The sequence below is a fragment of the Oryctolagus cuniculus genome, chromosome 19 (assembly GCF_964237555.1).
Source record: "Oryctolagus cuniculus chromosome 19, mOryCun1.1, whole genome shotgun sequence".
Taxonomy (NCBI): domain Eukaryota; kingdom Metazoa; phylum Chordata; class Mammalia; order Lagomorpha; family Leporidae; genus Oryctolagus; species Oryctolagus cuniculus.
The window spans coordinates 39,007,681-39,024,372 of record NC_091450.1 but is presented as its reverse complement, the minus strand read 5'-3'; the positions used below and the strand labels follow the sequence as shown (position 1 = coordinate 39,024,372).

General features: G+C 58.1%; 1 protein-coding gene and 1 long non-coding RNA gene across 2 annotated transcripts in view; one reads left to right on the top strand and one right to left on the bottom strand.

Moving 5' to 3' along the window:
- FOXK1 (forkhead box K1) overlaps positions 1-3,711 on the bottom strand; it is a 52,685-nt gene extending 48,974 nt beyond the window's left edge. Inside the window, exon 1 of the mRNA XM_002723065.5 lies at positions 3,082-3,711. Coding sequence (XP_002723111.3) covers positions 3,082-3,674 — 593 coding nt within the window. The 5' untranslated portion in view covers positions 3,675-3,711. The remainder of the gene's footprint in view (positions 1-3,081) is intronic.
- Positions 3,712-3,879: 168 nt separating this feature from the next.
- On the top strand, positions 3,880-11,001 carry LOC127488657 (uncharacterized). Its single transcript, XR_007916418.2, has 3 exons — positions 3,880-4,931; positions 8,880-8,982; positions 10,428-11,001. It is a non-coding gene; the product is annotated as an uncharacterized lncRNA (long non-coding RNA).
- The last annotated feature ends 5,691 nt before the right edge of the window (positions 11,002-16,692 follow it).

Genomic DNA, 16,692 nt, shown 5'->3' with positions numbered 1-16,692 from the left:
TATTCACATCTGTGATTCCCAGTGGTTGGGCGGGACTGGGCGCGGGCAGGCGAGCGTGGCTCTGCTCTTCCTTGGAGTGTCCTGTAACCCAAAGGAGCCACGCTCCTCGCAGGCAACTTGGAGCACACAGAAGGGGAAGAACGGGACGCCCACACGTGTTAGCCTCTGACGCTCCTCCCCACAGTGTCCTGCCTTCACGCAAGAACTCCTGCTCACTACCAGGGGGGGCTTGGAGGGTGGTGTGGCGTTGGGGGCGACCTCTCCTCTGGCCCAGGAAACCAAGCTACATCACACACACACACACACACACACACACACACACACACACACACGGTTCCTCTAGCTGCAAACTCACTGGATCATTGATTTGTTCATTCAACAGACACCACACAGGTGCTGTGCACAGCCAGCTCCCACACCCATCAGAGATGCCCGAAGACGCTAACCTCTCAGCCTGGGCTCGGCGCTCACGCTCGGGAAGCGCCCAGTGCGCAGTGAAGCAAACCCTGACCCTGGACGCGGCACGCTCCCCTCTGCCCCAGGCTCCTCTGAGACTGGAGCCCTCAGTAGCCCACAGGCAGCACAGGAACCAGCTATCTCAGCTACGCCCGAGCCCCGTTTTCCTACTGATAATCGGACACGCCGGGGCTGGCGTTGTAGCACAGTGGGTGAGCTGCCGACTGCCGGGCTCACGTCCCACATCGCAGCACCTGAGTCGCAGTCCCGCTTCCAATCCAGGTCCCCTCTGATGTGCCTGGAAAAGCAGCAAATGGCCCAGAATCAGAGTCCTGGGCTGTCGGCTTCGTCCTGACCCAACCCTGGCCAGTTGGGGAATGAACCAGCACACGGACGATCTCTCTCAGTCTCTCCCTGTCACTCTGCCTTTCAATACATAAAAAATAAAGAACGATAAACACCTCTTAGGTCAACTGTTAAGAAAACAACAACAACACTGAACACCTGGAAGCACAGGCCTCCAGTCCCCAACGGGGCGGCTTCCGAAGCCTCTCCTAGGAAGGAGGTGACCACGTGAGTGCGGCACACGCCAGCGTCACCCAGGGGCCCCATCCTGAGGTGGGCAAGGTGGCGGCTCAGGACGAAACGGGAAGGTTTTCAGGAACAGGTGGCCACCAACACAACGCGAAACCACAGGGCCTCTGACGACCATGGCCCATGGAACCCACACGCCCGCTCAAGGCAACAAAATCCCATCGCAACGAGAGAAATCTGCAGTGGGAACCGTGAGAGCCCGTGAGGAAGTAACCGCAGCCATTCTCCACGATAAACACTCACACAGCAGCACCCTGGCTTCGGATTCATTACAAGCCCTCGATGACTGGAAAGGTGCTAAGCACCAGACCCCTGGCCTCGCTCTTACAAGACGCTGTGTGCACCTTGCAGATCTGTGTGAGGGAGGGGACACACGGACGTCCGTTCGATGGGTTTCCTTCCGCACACCTGCCCTGAGCTTGTACGGTTCCCATCACTGCCCACACGGTGCTGTTCAGAGGCAAAGCCGAAGTCGAACAGAGCCAGCCGGGCTGGGCACAGTGGCTCTTGCCGCACGTGTGCAGCACAGAGTCAGCAGGGGTGTGTGTGCGTGTGTGCGTGCGAATGGTCCACCTGCTCCACGAGGCACCCACTAAGAACCTAAGCTCCTTGGGAGTATAAACTTGAACAGCACGTTTCAGCGGTAACAGACTTGTGCTGGCACGTTCAGGGCACGACCCGGGGACTCGGTGAGCCGAAACGGCGCTCGTGGGAAAGTCCCATTCAGGATCCTGGAGGCTGGGTCCTGGCTAGGCGTGTACCTGTCCACGGGCTGGCGCAGGAGGCCCTGGACACGAACCGTTCCAGGGGAGCGCACGAGGCACGGGTGCAGGGGCAGCCGTGTCCCTGCCATGGTCTCACCAGGGCAGCCCCCACCCCTAGCGCATTTAAGAGCGTGTCGGCAACAGGACAGGGTGCAGAGCCACTGCAGGGTTTGTGTGAGCGGGAGGCAGGGCGCACCTTCTGGCTTTGGAAAATGAAGGTAAGCGTTCCCTCTCACACCCCAAGGCGGGCGTGAGTCATCTCCAGGGCAGCACTTGAAAACTGTTCACTGCCGGATTTACAACCGGGCAGGCGGAGGCCCCGGCGAGGTGGGGGTGCTGGGGTTCACGGAAACGGACGTTGGGCCCTGGGAATCACCTGCAAACCCGCCCTGGCTCAGGACAGAGCGATTGGACGGACAAGCGCGGGGCAGAACCACGTCAACCGAACGTGACCACGGTGTGCGGCGAGCAGCAAACAGAAAAAGAAAGTGCCTCCGGAGGAAGTGAGCCATTACTCAGGCTTTCTCCCACGGCAGAGCTGCAGGGTCAGGACAGCTCCGGGCAGCGGGTGCGGGGCGCAGAGAGCAAGGGCACCCAGGGCACCCCACAGGCCTGCCTGCGCCTGTGTGTCCGGGGGTCTCCAGCCGGCTGAAAGACCTTCCACACTAGCCACCCATCTCCCGCCCTGCTGAGCCTCCCTAGGCAGACCTGCCCCAAGGGTCCCCACCGCCCCATGGCCCTTAGACTGGGCACCTCCCAGCCACCCTCCTAGGTGTCCAGAGGGGCCAGGGGGTCCAAGATCGGCAGGGAGGAGGCCAGGCTGGGACGGTCCCCTGGATTCAGGCCCACGGGGATTGGCGTCCACCCCAGGGATTGAGGGTGGTTGGGGAGCGGGGTCCAGGGGTGTCCCTGGAGGCTTAGACTGGGCAGGGTAGGAGTAGGGGCAGGGGAGGGGCCGGGCAGCGGGGGAGGGGCGGGTTTCCCGCAGGATCCAGGGTGTCCTTGGCCCGGCCGGTAGCGGCCAGTAGGGGCAGCGGTCGGGAGTGACCGGGGGTCTCGGCCGGCGGGGATCAAGGTGACCGAGGGTCTCCTCCGGCGGGGGCTCGGCCAGCGGGGGTCAGGGTGACGGGTGGGGGGGGCCTCGGCCGTCAGGGGTCGCGGTAGCGGGATTCGGCGGGGATCGCGGGCGGACACGGCGACCCGGGGGCCTCGGCCGGCGGGGGCGGCGATGGGGGTGACCCGAGGGGCGGCCGGGGGTCGCACTCACTGCTTGGGCAGCTGCAGGGCGGGCGCGCCGCGCCGCTGGAAGGCGCCGTCCACGAAGACCCCGTTCTTGCCCAGGCAGCGCAGGTAGAAGTGCGGCTCCTGGAAGCTGAGCTGCAGGTGGCGCCGCGAGATGAAGCTGGACAGGCCCATGCTCAGGTCCACCGAGCCCTGCGACGAGTTGCGGCCGATGGTGACGCTTGGCTGCCGCATGAGGAACTCGAACTCACGGCCTTCGAGCCGCGCCAGCGCCGGCCCCGGGCTCTGCCGCACCGAGGCGGCCGCCGCGGCCACCAGCGCCGGCGCCGCGCCCGCGCCCGCGCCCCCGCCCGCGCCGGGCCCCGGGCCCGCGATCGCGCCCGGCGGCGGCGGCAGCGGCGGCGGCGGCGGCCCGGGCGGGGGCGCGGCGGGCGGCGGCCCGGGCGGCGGCGGCGGCGGCGGCGGCGGCGCGGCGGGCGGCGGCCCGGGCGGGGGCGCGGCGGCGGCGGCGGCGGGGAAGGCGGCGGCGGCGGCCGCGGCGCACAGCACGGGGCTGCAGGGCGCCGAGCGCAGCGCCAGCAGGGCGCGGGCGCCGCTGTCCTCGCCGACTTCGGCCATGTTCGCGCAGCGCCAGCGGCTCCGCGGCGGGGTGGAGGCGCGGGGGGCGGGGAGGCCGGCGCGGCGCGCGCGGAAACCCGGGCCGGATCGGCGGCGCGGCGCGGAGCGGAGCGGAGCCGGCGGGGCCTGCGCGCGCCCCGCCCCCAGCCCGCGGCGCCCCGGCCGGCTCGGGGCAGCGGGGGCCGCGCCGCCTGTCCCGCCCGCCCTGCCCTGCGAGACGCGGGCACCGCCCCGAAGCGGCCTGCCCGCAAGCGGTGGCCCCGGGCGCCGGAGCGAGGGGCTAATGGTGCGATCCCAAAATACTTGCCTCGCTTTCACGATCTCCCTCGCTGCCTAAAACTTTGCGGTCGCTCATGCACTCAACAAACGCGCCGGGTCCGAGCCTCTCTCCATCTCTGCCCCGCTCGTGCCTCGCTAAGTTATCCAGGCCCCCTCATTTCATAATTATGGAGTGTGGGCGAAACCCGCATCCCCTGGCCCTGGTGGAGCCCACAGCCGGGCGGGACCGGCAGATCTGATCGGTGCGAGGCGCCCACAACCCGGGCGCTGGCCGGTCCCTGCGCGACTGGGCGCACCGGGGCCCAAACGCTGCCGGGCAGGCAACCGCAGCCAGGAGGAGAGACCCTGCCTGCCAGGCTGAGGGGGAGTGCGGTCCCGAGCGAGGACCCCTGAGCTGAGGGCCGAAGGGTGGGCTGCAGCTGAGCAGGGTTCCAGGACAGGAGCCGCCTGCGGGGGAGAAGGCGCCTGGCCCTGACCGGATGGTGTCCACAGGAGGCTACGGAGCGGGGAGGCGCTGTGCTGGGTCATCGAGGGTCTGGGGCTCCCGCAGAACGGTGCATTCCGGTGTCTAAAATGCGACCTCTTGGACTGCAGGGAGCCTCGCGCAGAACGGGGTCCCAGCTGTGGTGCGAGGCGGGTCAGGGGGTCAGGACGCTCCTGGACCAGGCCAGAGAGGAGGGGGATGGAGGGGAGCCGCGTGGACCACACAGTATTGCCCTCTGAGGCCTGCCTTGACGCACAGCTGGTTAAGCCAGCGCTTGCAACCGCGGCATCCCATCGCGGAGTGGCAGTCCCGGGTGCCCCGCTGCCGGTCCAGCTCCCTGCTCATGCTACTGGGAAGGCATCCCAAGATGGCCCACGTGGGAGTGGCTCCTGGCTTCTTCCTGGCCCAGCCCTTGGCTGTTGCAGGATTTGGGGAGTGAACCAGCGGATGGAAGCTGTCTCTCTCATCCCTTTCTCTGTCCCTTTGCCGTTCAAGTAAGTAAACAAACCTTTTTATTTTTTTTTTTTATTTTTATTTTTTTTGGACAGGCAGAGTGGATAGAGAGAGAGACAGAGAGAAAGGTCTTCCTTTGCCGTTGGTTCACCCTCCAATGGCCGCCGCGGCCGGCGCGCTGCGGCCAGCGCACCGCGCTGATCCGATGGCAGGAGCCAGGAGCCAGGTGCTTTTCCTGGTCTCCCATGGGGTGCAGGGCCCAAGCACCTGGGCCATCCTCCACTGCACTCCCTGGCCACAGCAGAGAGCTGGCCTGGAAGAGGGGCAACCGGGACAGAATCCGGCACCCCGACCGGGACTAGAACCCGGTGTGCCGGCGCCGCTAGGCGGAGGATTAGCCTAGTGAGCCGCGGCGCCGGCGTAAACAAACCTTTTTAGTAATAAATACTGATCTGATAGAAAGGGAGAGGGGGCGTGAGGTGGTGCGGTCGCTGTGGGCACACTGGTTCCATGCCGAGCTCCGCTCCCCGCTGCAGACCCAGGGCAGCTGTGCTGGGCGCAGAATTTCTCACGGCAGCCAAGAGCTGGGAGCACCCCAGTGTCCACCCACATTTAGGGTGCATGCCTGCGGTGGAACTTACTCTGACACCTGCTAGCTTGAGAGGGGACCTAAGGATGTCACAGGGGGTGAAATAAGCCACACACGAAGGGACCTATGTCGTGCGGCTCCACTTCCGTGAGGGCCACAGCTGCAGAGTAGGGTGGTGGGAGCCAGGGGCTGGGGTGGGAGTTCCGTGGGGCAGAGGGTGATGATGGCTACACAGCCAGCTGCGTGTGTGTGATGCCTGAGCAGAGATGGCAAAATTTTGTTACGTGCATTCCACCACAGTTTATTTGAAAGGCTTATTGTATTTGAAAGGCCAAGACAGAAAAGGAGGTCTTCCAATAGCTGGCTCTCTCCCCGAAATGGCTATAACAGCCAAGGCTGGTCCAGGCTGAAGTCAGGAGCCAGGAGCTCCATCCGGGTCTCCCATGTGGGTGGCAGGGACCGAGCACTTGGGCCATCTTCTGCTGTCTTCCCAGGCGCATTGGCAGGGAGCTTGGTCAGAAGCAGAGCAGCTGGGACTTGAGCCTGCACTCAGGTAGGGGAGGCCAGTTTCAAAGCTTCACCCGCTGTGCTGCAAAGCTGGCCCCGTCGCCACAGTTTAAAACCACGAGGTTTATGACAACCTCCCAGGCTCAAAAGATGACTTCTTACTTTTCCCTGACAGTTCTGTTTGATGACAAGAGCAGTAACTAGGTTTCCAGGCACTCCACGCCTACCTTAGCATGAAGCGTTTAGAATTACAGGCCCAGGCCGGCGCCGCGGCTCACTAGGCTAATCCTCTGCCTTGTGGCACTGGCACACCGGGTTCTAGTCCCGGTTGGGGCGCCGGATTCTGTCCCGGTTGCCCCTCTTCCAGGCCAGCTCTCTATTGTGGCCAGGGAGTGCAGTGGAGGATGGCCCAAGTGCTTGGGCCCTGCACCCCATGGGAGACCAGGAGAAGTACCTGGCTCCTGCCATCGGATCAGTGCGGTGGGCTGGCCACAGCGCACCGGCTGTGGCAGCCATTGGAGGGTGAACCAACGGCAAAGGAAGACCTTTCTCTCTGTCTCTCTCTCTCACTGTCCACTCTGCCTGTCAAAAAAAAAAAAAAAATTACAGGCCCACTGACAAAACTTGGGGCTTCTTCTCCCCACACAAGGAGCAAGAAACAGTACAACAATAATTCCAGGGCTTGCAGAGCCAGCTCCCCATGACCCTGGCAGGTCCAGACACCGATTTAATTGTTTCCAACTGCTTTTTCCTGGAACAGTAAGTCATTGAAGAGATGGACAGCTACTACCCGCTACTACAGAGAAGGCAAGAAAAGAGCCAGGAAAAAGCCATGCCGCAACCACAATATGAGAAACTGAATTTTTCATTCACTCCCCTTGGTTCTACAGGGCATGCTCAAGCTGTTTTACAAAACATTTGCTCAAAAAAAAAAAAAAAAAAAAAGCTTGCAATCGCTAGTAGATTGAGCCAATCTCTCGGGGCCCCACGGTGCCTGGGCTCTTACCTTGTTCCAAGTGTGTGGAGCTGGTGCAGACACAGAAAGGAACAGAGGAGCAGAGCCAACTTCAAGGCCCTACGCCAGCAGTGAGCACGCAGCATGGTGTCAGGAGGTGACCTTGGAGGCGGCGTCGAAGAGGCAATAAAACATCTAGAGAAACAACTCGTGCTGTGGCAAAAGGGCCTGGTGCTGTGGCATGGTGAGCTAAACCTCCACCTGCAGCACCGGCATCCCATGTGGGCACTGGTTCTAGTCCCGGCTGCTCCTCTTCCAATCCAGCTCTCTGCTGCAGTCTGGGAAGCTGGCCAAGTCCTGGCGGAAGCTCTTGGCTCATGGCTTCGGATCAGCCCAGCTCCAGCCATTGCGGCCATTTGGGGAGTGAACCAGTGGATGGAAGACCTTTCTGTCTCTCCCTCTGTTTGTCTGTAACTCTACCTCTCAAATAAATAATCTTCTTAAAAAAAATTTGGGCAAGAGATGTGAACAGGTGCTTTTTCAAAGAAGATACATGGATGACAAAGATGTGGGCTGAACAGAAGCTTAGCATTGTTTGTTATTAGGGATCAATTTTTTTTTTTTGACAGACAGAGTGGACAGTGAGAGAGAGAGAGAGACAGAGAGAAAGGTCTTCCTCTTCCGTTGGTTCACCCCCCAATGGCCGCTGTGGCCTGTGCGCTGTGGCCGGCGCATCGCGCTGATCCAAAGCCAGAAACCAGGTGCTTCTCCTGGTCTCCCATGGGGTGCAGGGCCCAAGCACTTGGGCTATCCTCCACTGTACTCCCGGGCCACAGCAGAGAGCTGGCCTGGAAGAGGGGCAACCGGGACAGAATCCGGCGCCTCAACTGGGACTAGAACCCAGTGTGCCGGTGCCGCAAGGCGGAGGATTAGCCTAGTGAGCCGCGGCACCGGCCTTAGGGATAAAATTAAAGCCACAATGGGATATCGCCACACACAGAAGGGCACTTCACAGTAGGATGGAGGGCAGGGCGTTCAGCCTGGTGGTGAAGACGCCTGTGTGCCCCACTGGAGTGCCTGGGTTTGACGCTGGCTCCGATCCTGACTCCAGCTTCCTGCCAATGCGCACCCTGGAGGGGGTGGTGATGGCTCAAATAGTTGAATTCCTGCTGCCCACATGGAGACCTGAATTGGATCCCCAGCTCCTGGCTTGTGCCTGCACAGTCCAGACCGTCATGGGCATTTGGGGAGTGATCGAGCAGATACGGGTTCTCTCTGTCAGCAGATATAAGATCTCTCTCTCTTTTTTTTTTTCCTGTCTCTTCCTATCTGTCACTCTGCCTTTCAAATAAATAAATCTTTTTTTTTTAAAACGAGAGAAATTTATAAAATAAACAAGGCTTAAGTGCGGTGTTGTCCATTTCAGAAGCTACCTGTGCCAAGCACCGCACCCCTTGGTGGCACGGGCCTCGCGTGCAGTGCTCTGTGGGGTTTACTCGTCAGCTGGACTGCTGTAGAGTTCCACTCATGGGCAGCTGGACCCTGTCTCCTCAGGTCTGCAGCCCCCAGGCAGCAGTGGCTGGCAGCAGTCTCACTGGCCCACGAGGGCCAACATGGGCCATGCTCTGCTTCAGCCAGAGCCCCGGCTATTCCTGCTGGGTGCATATGAGGCAGCAGAACAGGGTCCCTTCACAGGAGGGGACCCCAGCCCCAGCAGAAATCCCAGCCCAGCAGTGGCTGTGACAGGAGGTTGGGGTTGAGGGGGGGGAGCCTTGGTGCTGCAAGTCCCAGAAGGCCTGGAACTCAGGGACTGTCCAGGGCAGGACTGGGGAGACCAGGTCCTTCTCTTGCCTCTTCCCCCTCCCCTGTGCCTTCCCGCTCACCGCGTGTCACTTCCTGTGGCTTCTATCTCCTTCTCCATCCTTCCTGTCTCCCCAGAATTGCTTCCTGCCTGTTCTCGGAGCTCCAAGGGCGTTACATCACACTACCGATGAGAACTCCGCCTGTTCCTACAAAGCATGCACTCCTGTATCTGCATAAGGTGAACAGGACAAATTCCCTCCAGGAGAACGCTTCCTTACCCATCGGAGCTCCCGCAGCCTGGACCCCAGGAGGGCTACCCTGCTTCCTTACCCATCGGAGCTCCCGCAGCCTGGACCCCAGGAGGGCTACCCTGCTTCCTTACCCATCGGAGCTCCCGCAGCCTGGACCCCAGGAGGGCTACCCTGCTTCCCCCAGCACACTTGGGGCCTTCTTATCCAGGACTCACATGGGTTCATATTTCTTTTTCATTTTTTAAAGGTTTATTTATTTGAAAGGTGGGGGGAGGGGGGAGGAAGAGAGAAAGAGAGAGAGAGAGAGAGAGAGAGAGAGAGAGAAATCTATCTTACATCCGCTGGTTCACTCCCCAAATGGCCACAACAGTTGGGGCTGGTCCAGGCAGAAGCCGGGAGCCTGGAGCTCCACGCAGGTCTCCCCTGTGGGCACAGAGGCTCAAGGACCTGAGCTATCTTCTGCTGCTTTCCCAGGCGCATCAGCAGGCAGCTGGATGAAAAGTGGAGCAGCCGGGACTCAAACTGGCCTAAGTATGGGATGCCAGCATCACAGACAGCGGCTTAACTTGCTATGCTGTGCTGGCCCTGTACACATTTCTTTTAAAGTTTTATTTATTTATACATTTATTTTTATTGAGAGGCAGAAAGGTGGGGGAGAGAAGAGACACAGAGAGAGAGATCTTCCATTTCCTGGTTCACTCTCCAAAAGCTCATCACAGTCAGGGCTTGGCCAAGCTAACACCAGAGATCAGAACCCAATCTGTTTCCCATCTGGTTTGCAAGGGCACAGAAGCAGGAAGCTGGAATCAGAGGTGGAACCGGCTGGCGTCGAGACTCACTTGGCTAATCCTCTGCCTGCGGGGCCAGCACACCGGGTTCTAGTCCCGGTTGGGGCACTAGATTCTGTCCCGGTTGCCCCTCTTCCAGGCCAGCTCTCTGCTGTGGCCAGGGAGTGCAGTGGAGGATGGCCCAAGTGCTTGGGCCCTGCACCTCATGGGAGACCAGGAGAAGCACCTGGCTCCTGGCTTCGGATCAGCGTGGTGCGCCGGCCGCAGCGGCCATTGGAGGGTGAACCAATGGCAAAGGAAGACCTTTCTCTCTGTCTCTCTCTCACTGTCCACTCTGCCTGTCAAAAAAAAAAAAAAAAAAAAAAAAAAAAAAAAAGTGGAACCAGGTCTGGAACCCGGGCACTCCAGGAAGGGTGCGGCACTCCCAAGCAGCAGCTTAACAGCTATGCTCAACACCAATCCAGGACTTTTCCTGAACTGACTGATTCTGACAGCCCAGGAAACACACGCAAACCAAAATGTGGGGGAAGGGATGCCTTTTGCGGTGCTGGGACGTACGGAGACAGAAGCCCATGTATAGCTCATCTATTGCTCTGTGTCGAATGACCCCAAAACCTTTAACCAGCAAACATTTGTCTTCACAGCTCCTGTGCATCGGGGGCTCAGGAAGTATTCGGCCAGGGAGAGGTCTGGCTCAGACTGTGCCAAGATGTGGGTCCCTGTCACCCATGCGGAAGACCGGAAGGAGTTCCAGGATCCTGGCTTTGGTGGGGGCCCAGCCCCAGCTGTTGTAAGGCATTTGAGATTTTGAGGAATGAGCCAGTGGATGGAAGATCTCTGTCTGCCTATTTCTCTCTTTCAAGTAAAACAGAAAATAAACAGCGGCCGGCACCATGGTGCAGTGAGTTAAAGTCCCAGCCTAGAGTGCCGGCATCCCCTATGGGTGCCGGTTCGAGTCCTGGCTGCTCCTCTTCCAATCCAGCTCTTTGCTATGGCCTGGGAAAGCAGTAGAAGATGGGCCAACTCCTTGGGCCCCTGCACCACATGGGGGACCCAGAAGAAGCTCCTGGCTCCTGGCTCCAGATCAGCTCAGCTCTGGCCATTGTGGTCATCTGGGGAGTGAACCAGTGGAATGGAAGACCACTCTTTCTCTCTGGCTCTATCTCTCTTTCAAATAAATAAAAAATAAATCTTTAAAAAATAGAAAATAAATAAAAATAATTGGGGGGGGGGGAGACGTTGGCTGGGGCTGCATCTCCTGAAAATTTGCCTCCAAGGGGCTGTCTGGCACAGCCGGGAGGTGGTGCTGCTCTGGGCAGGAGGCCGCTGTGAATTCTCCACAGTGCAGCTCAGCATCCTCACGACAGGGTGCGTGTCTGGCTTCCCCTGGCAAAGGGATGCAAGAAAGAGCAAATAGGAGCCTCCCAAGTGCCATTCTGCAATGTCCCCAGCATCCTAGGGTTACATGGGTCAGCTGGAGGCAGCTCGGGGCATGGCTGCCAGGGGCGGAGCTGACACTATGACACGTGGTTATAGTGACCTGTGTGGCGAGGTGAGATGCATCTGTGGCCCGCACCCCCATTCCATCCGACCACGTGGGGTCAGATCCGCGAGACTCTGCCTGGTGGAGCAAGCCGCTCCTGCCTCGATGACAACGGGTGGACCCAGGTGTCCCCGTGACTGTGTGTTTATGTTCTATGCTCTCTCGGCTGCCTGGTGCCCGTCTGCATGGCCAAGCGGTTCTGAGCTTGTCCCGGCTTCAGCCTAAGGGTCTTGCACATGCCAAAGCCATGCCTGGAGTTGCCTGCAGGCTGTTGTGGGGGGGGGGTGTCTGGTTTCCAGCCACAGAAACCAACCCTGGCCTGACTTAAACGGAAGGGGCTTTACTGGTTTTGGGAAAGGGCTGCCTTGGGGAGGGGCAGCAGAAACCCTGGGCTGGCCTTGCTGGCACTCAGCCCCCTCCCAGCTTGCTCCTCCTTGCATCGGCTGGCTGGACCTAAGTGGGCAGACACGGAGGCAGCCGACTCTTTAGAAGCGAAGACCACTCGCAGAGGGCTGGCCCGTCTTCAGAGGCCAGCCGAGGCTGGTTCCTGTGAGGCGGGGGGAGGGGGAGGGGGAGGGAACGCTGCCCGAGGGAGACAATAGCTGCCCACTGCCTCATTCCAAGTGGATGTCGTCAGTGACCTGTGCAGAGCCCGGCACTCCCTGTTGCTCGCAAGGACGCTTGAGCTCATCTGCTGAAACTCTGAAGAGCGCAGACATTTGAAACACACACAGAGAAAGACCCACGGGTGAGGGCCCGGCCGACGGGGACCCACCTGCCACACAGCCTTCTGCTCCGGCTCCCACCCGCCTGCGCCCTCCTGTTGCCTTTTGGAGCAGGTCTCAGACACTGAGCAGTTCGTAGATTTCAGTATGCACCCCGAAAAGATACTGGCTCATAGCCACGCCCACCACCACCCCTAAGAGAATCTTTTTTTTTTTTTTTTTGGACAGGTAGAGTTAGACAGTGAGAGACAGAGAGACACAGAGAAAGGTCTTCCTTTTTCCATTGGTTCACCCCCCCAAATGGCTGCTACAGCCGACACGCTGTGGCCAGCGTACCGCGCCAATCTGAAGCCAGGAGCCAGGTGCTTCTCCTGGTCTCCCATGGGGTGCAGGGCCCAAGGACTTGGGCCATCCTCCACTGCACTCCCGGGCCACAGCAGAGAGCTGGCCTGGAAGAAGAACAACCGGGACTAGAACCTGGGGTGCCAGTGCCACAGGCGGAGGATTAGCCTAATGAGCCATGGTGCCAGCCCCCTAAGAGAATCTTAAGGATGCCATGATGTTATCAAATATCTGGCCAGTGTTTAGCTTTTCATTTTTTAAACACTGACTGAGGTATGATTCACATACCATGAGATGCACGTGCTGCCGGCATGCTAAGGTTACACGGATTTTGGCATATTTAAAGCTGTTCCATCGTCACCATGATCCCCTTTCTGAATACGTCCATCACCCCCAAATCTCCTTTGTAGCCAGTTTCAGTCACTCCTCCCTCCAGCCTTCAGCTCCAGCCATCACCGGTCTTTCTCCTCTGGTCTCGCCTCTTTTCCACTACTTTCAAGAGCCGGGGAGCATGTGGTACGTGGCCTTTTGTGCCTGAGTTCTTCCATGCAGCACAGGTTTAGGGTCTGTGACTGTTGTTATATGGAGCAGTGATTCCTCTCTCTTTTAAATGGTCATTTATTTGAAAGGCAGAGTTACAGAGAGAGGGAGAGAGACCTTCCATCCACTGGTTCACTCCTTGAATGGCTGCAATGATTGGGGCTGGGCCAGGCCGAAGGCAGGGGCCTGGAAATCCATCCGGGTCTACCACGTGGGTGGCAGGGACCCAGGGATTCAGGCCATCGTCTTCAGCTTTTGCTGGTGCATTAACACAGAGCTGGATAGGAAGTGGAGCAGCCAGGACTCGAACCGGAGTCCACATGGGATGCCGGCACTGTGGGAGGTGGCCAAAGCACTGGCCCTAGGCCTTTCTTTTGACTGCTGATGATGCCATAGTTTTTAAGAAAGTCGGACGGACGGATGGCTCCCAGGGTTTGGCTGCGAGAGTAACATCGCTGCTGTGAGCGTTCACGGACTTGTCTCTCACATATGTTTGCCTTTCTGTGGAGCAGATTCCTGTGGGTGGAACTGTGGGGTTACAGACCAAGTATATGTTTAACATCCTACCAGCTCCCCAGACTGTTTTCCCAAGCGGCTGCAGACGTCAGCATTCCCAACAATGGATGAGGTCCTCTTAATCCCTTTAGTCTGTGTTTCCCCTCCATTTCCTTTTCTCCTCCCCTCCCCCTTCCAATTTATTTAAGAAACTGGGTCATTTGTCCATTGCAGTTTCCCACAGTCTGACTTTTGCTGGCTGCATTGTGGTTGGTTGGTGTCTGAACCCAGGGAAGAGAAAAGCTTTTCTGATCAGGCTCAGATACACACAGCCACCAACATGGCTGCAGATTAGTAGGCAAGGAAACTGTGGAAATAGTGATCGAAAATAAGATTAGGCCATGGATACAGGCCGTACACAAAACAGAAACCCTGACATCTTAAGAACTTGGCAGAAATGGATCCTGGTTTTAGTCCTGAACTACATAACAGCAAGAGGTGTTATTTGGCTACAAGATTCACTCTCCGTATAATTTTTTTAAAAAGTGTGTGTACGTGTGTGTGTGGGGGGGGGGGGGGTGGACAGCACTCTGGCAAGCAAGTTAAGCCACTACTTGCAACGCCGGCATCATATCAGAGTGCCAGTTCAAGTCCCAGGAGCTCCACTTCCCGTGTACCCCCTCTTCCTATGTGCTTGGAAAAGCAGTGGCAGATGGCCCAAGTGCTTGGACCCCTGCCACCCATGTGGAAGACCCAGATGGAGTTCCAGGCTCCTGGCTTCAGCCTGGCCCAGCCCTGACTTTTGAGGCCATCAGAGAATGAAGCAGGGAGAGAATATCTTTGTGTGTCTCTCCCTCTCTGTCACTCTGCCTATCAAATCAATCAATCAATCAATCAATCAGAAAGTTGTTTAAAGCCAACTGCTCTGTAGAAGCTGACTTTTTTTTTTTTTTTTTTCCTGGCAGAGATCAGAGAAAACTGCTGGCCCTAATTTCCACTTCCCTCTTTGGGACAGGGTGGGAACTTGGGGACCAGAAGCTCCAGGTGACCAAGCCACACAGAGAGGCTTCTTGGGGACCTGAGCAGACAACAAAAACAGACTCCTCGCGCCACATCAAAGAAGGCAGCTATCAGCTGCAGCACCACAGGGCCTTTGACTTTCATCGTCAAAGCCACCAGGGTTCCGTGTGTTTTTATCACCCAAGCCCCAGTGTGCAGCTATGAAGGCAGAGACATTCAGGTAGTTCAGCATCTACAACACGACCCACCCTCCCAGGTCTACACCAACCACACCCTCCCTACCAGAAATAGGAAAAAAAAAAAAAAAAAAACCACACCTACAGTTAATTCAGAGCACAAGTTTCACTCCTAGGTCAGACAGAATTACAGAGAGAGGTAGAGACAGAGAGAGAGGTCTTCCATCTGCTGGTTCACTCCCCAGATGGCAGCAACGGCCAGAGCTGCATCGATCCGAAAGCAGGAGCCAGGAGCTTCTTCTGGGTTTTGGGCCATCTTCTACTGCTTTCCCAGGCCATAGCAGAGAGCTGGATCAGAAGAGGAGCAGCTGGGACTAGAATCGGCGCCCAAATGGGATGCTGGCACTTCAGGCCACAGTGCCTTGGCCCCATAACACCTTTATTTGTAACAGCAACAAAGTAGCCACCACTCAGGCCTCCATCACTGAGGAATGAATGAGCCAAATACAAGAGATAAAACAGGCAAACACATGGAGACAGGAGATGGATCAGTGGTTTGCTTAGGACTGAATGGATGGGATGTTTGGGAAGGGGGAGGTGACAATGAAGGGCGCCCTGAGAGTTATAAAGTTAACTGCGGTGGTGGATACCCACCCTGGCGGATGCAATAACGCCACCCTACTGCACGCTTGTCATCGGTGTGAATTATCTCTCAGAGCTGGGGTTAGGTGTCTGGCCTAGCAGTTAGGCTGGCAGTAGGAGGCTGGCACCGTGGCTCGGCAGGTTAAAGTCCTGGCCTGCAGCACCGGCATCCCATGTGGGCGCTGGTTCCAGTCCCGGCTGCTCCATTTCCAATCCAGCTCTCTGCTGTGGCCTGGGAAAGCAGTGGAGGATGGCCCAAGTCCTTGGGCTCCTGTACCTGTATGGGAGACCAGGAAGAAGCTCCTGGCTCCTGGCTTCATATCAGCTCAGCTCAGCTCTGGCCATTGTGGCCATCTGGGGAGTGAACCAGCGGATGGAAGATCTCTCTCTCTCTCTCTCTCTGGCTCTACCTCTCTCTGTAACTCTTTCAAATAAGTAAAAATAAATATTAAAAAAAGATGTCAGTTATCACAACATTCCACATGGGAGTGCCTAGGTTTGATTCCTGGCTCCAGCTCCCAGCTTCCTGCCAGCATGGACCCTGGGAGGCAGCAGTGACCGCTCAAGGAGTTGGGTTCCTGCCACCCATGGGGGAGACCTGGATTGAGGTCCCCGCCTCACGCTATAGCCTCCTAGCTGTTGTGCGCATTTGGGGAGTGAACCAGAAGATGGGAGCTCAGACTGCCTTTCAAACCAAAAAAATTAGCTAAAATTTTGTATGAATTAAAGTCAGTTAAGTTAAATCAAACAATTTCAATTGTCTTTTTTTTTTTTTTTTTTTGACAGGCAGAGTGGACAGTGAGAGAGAGAGACAGAGAGAAAGGTCTTCCTTTTGCCATTGGTTCACCCTCCAATGGCCGCCGTGGCTGGCGCACCCCGCTGATCCGAAGGCAGGAGCCAGGTGCTTCTCCTGGTCTCCCATGGGGTGCAGGGCCCAAGCACCTGTGCCATCCTCCACTGCCCTCCCAGGCCACAGCAGAGAGCTGGCCTGGAAGAGGGGCAACCGGGACAGAATCCGGTGCCCCGACTGGGACTAGAACCCTGTGTGCCGGCGCCGCTAGGCGGAGGATTAGCCTAGTGAGCCGCGGCGCCGGCCTCAACTGTCTTTAGAGGTAAACTCTAAATATCTTTTCTCACAAAATTCGAAAGTTTTGGCCCCTGTTTTAGGCAAAGTTGCAGGAAGCAGCAGCCTCCTAGTACAGATCCGAGACCCCGCACCTGTCCTCCTCCTGCCTCGGGTGACACATGGCTGGGGTGTCTGACACGCGCAAGAGCATTGACCGGGAGGTCGGCACCAGCACTGGTGACAGCCTCTTGGAACACAGCCAGCTTCCCACACCATGCACCTGCCTGCTCCTGGAGCCCAGGGGTCTCATCACAGGGTCTAAAACCCGGTCTCCCCAGTAACAGAGATGCCTGGCTCTGA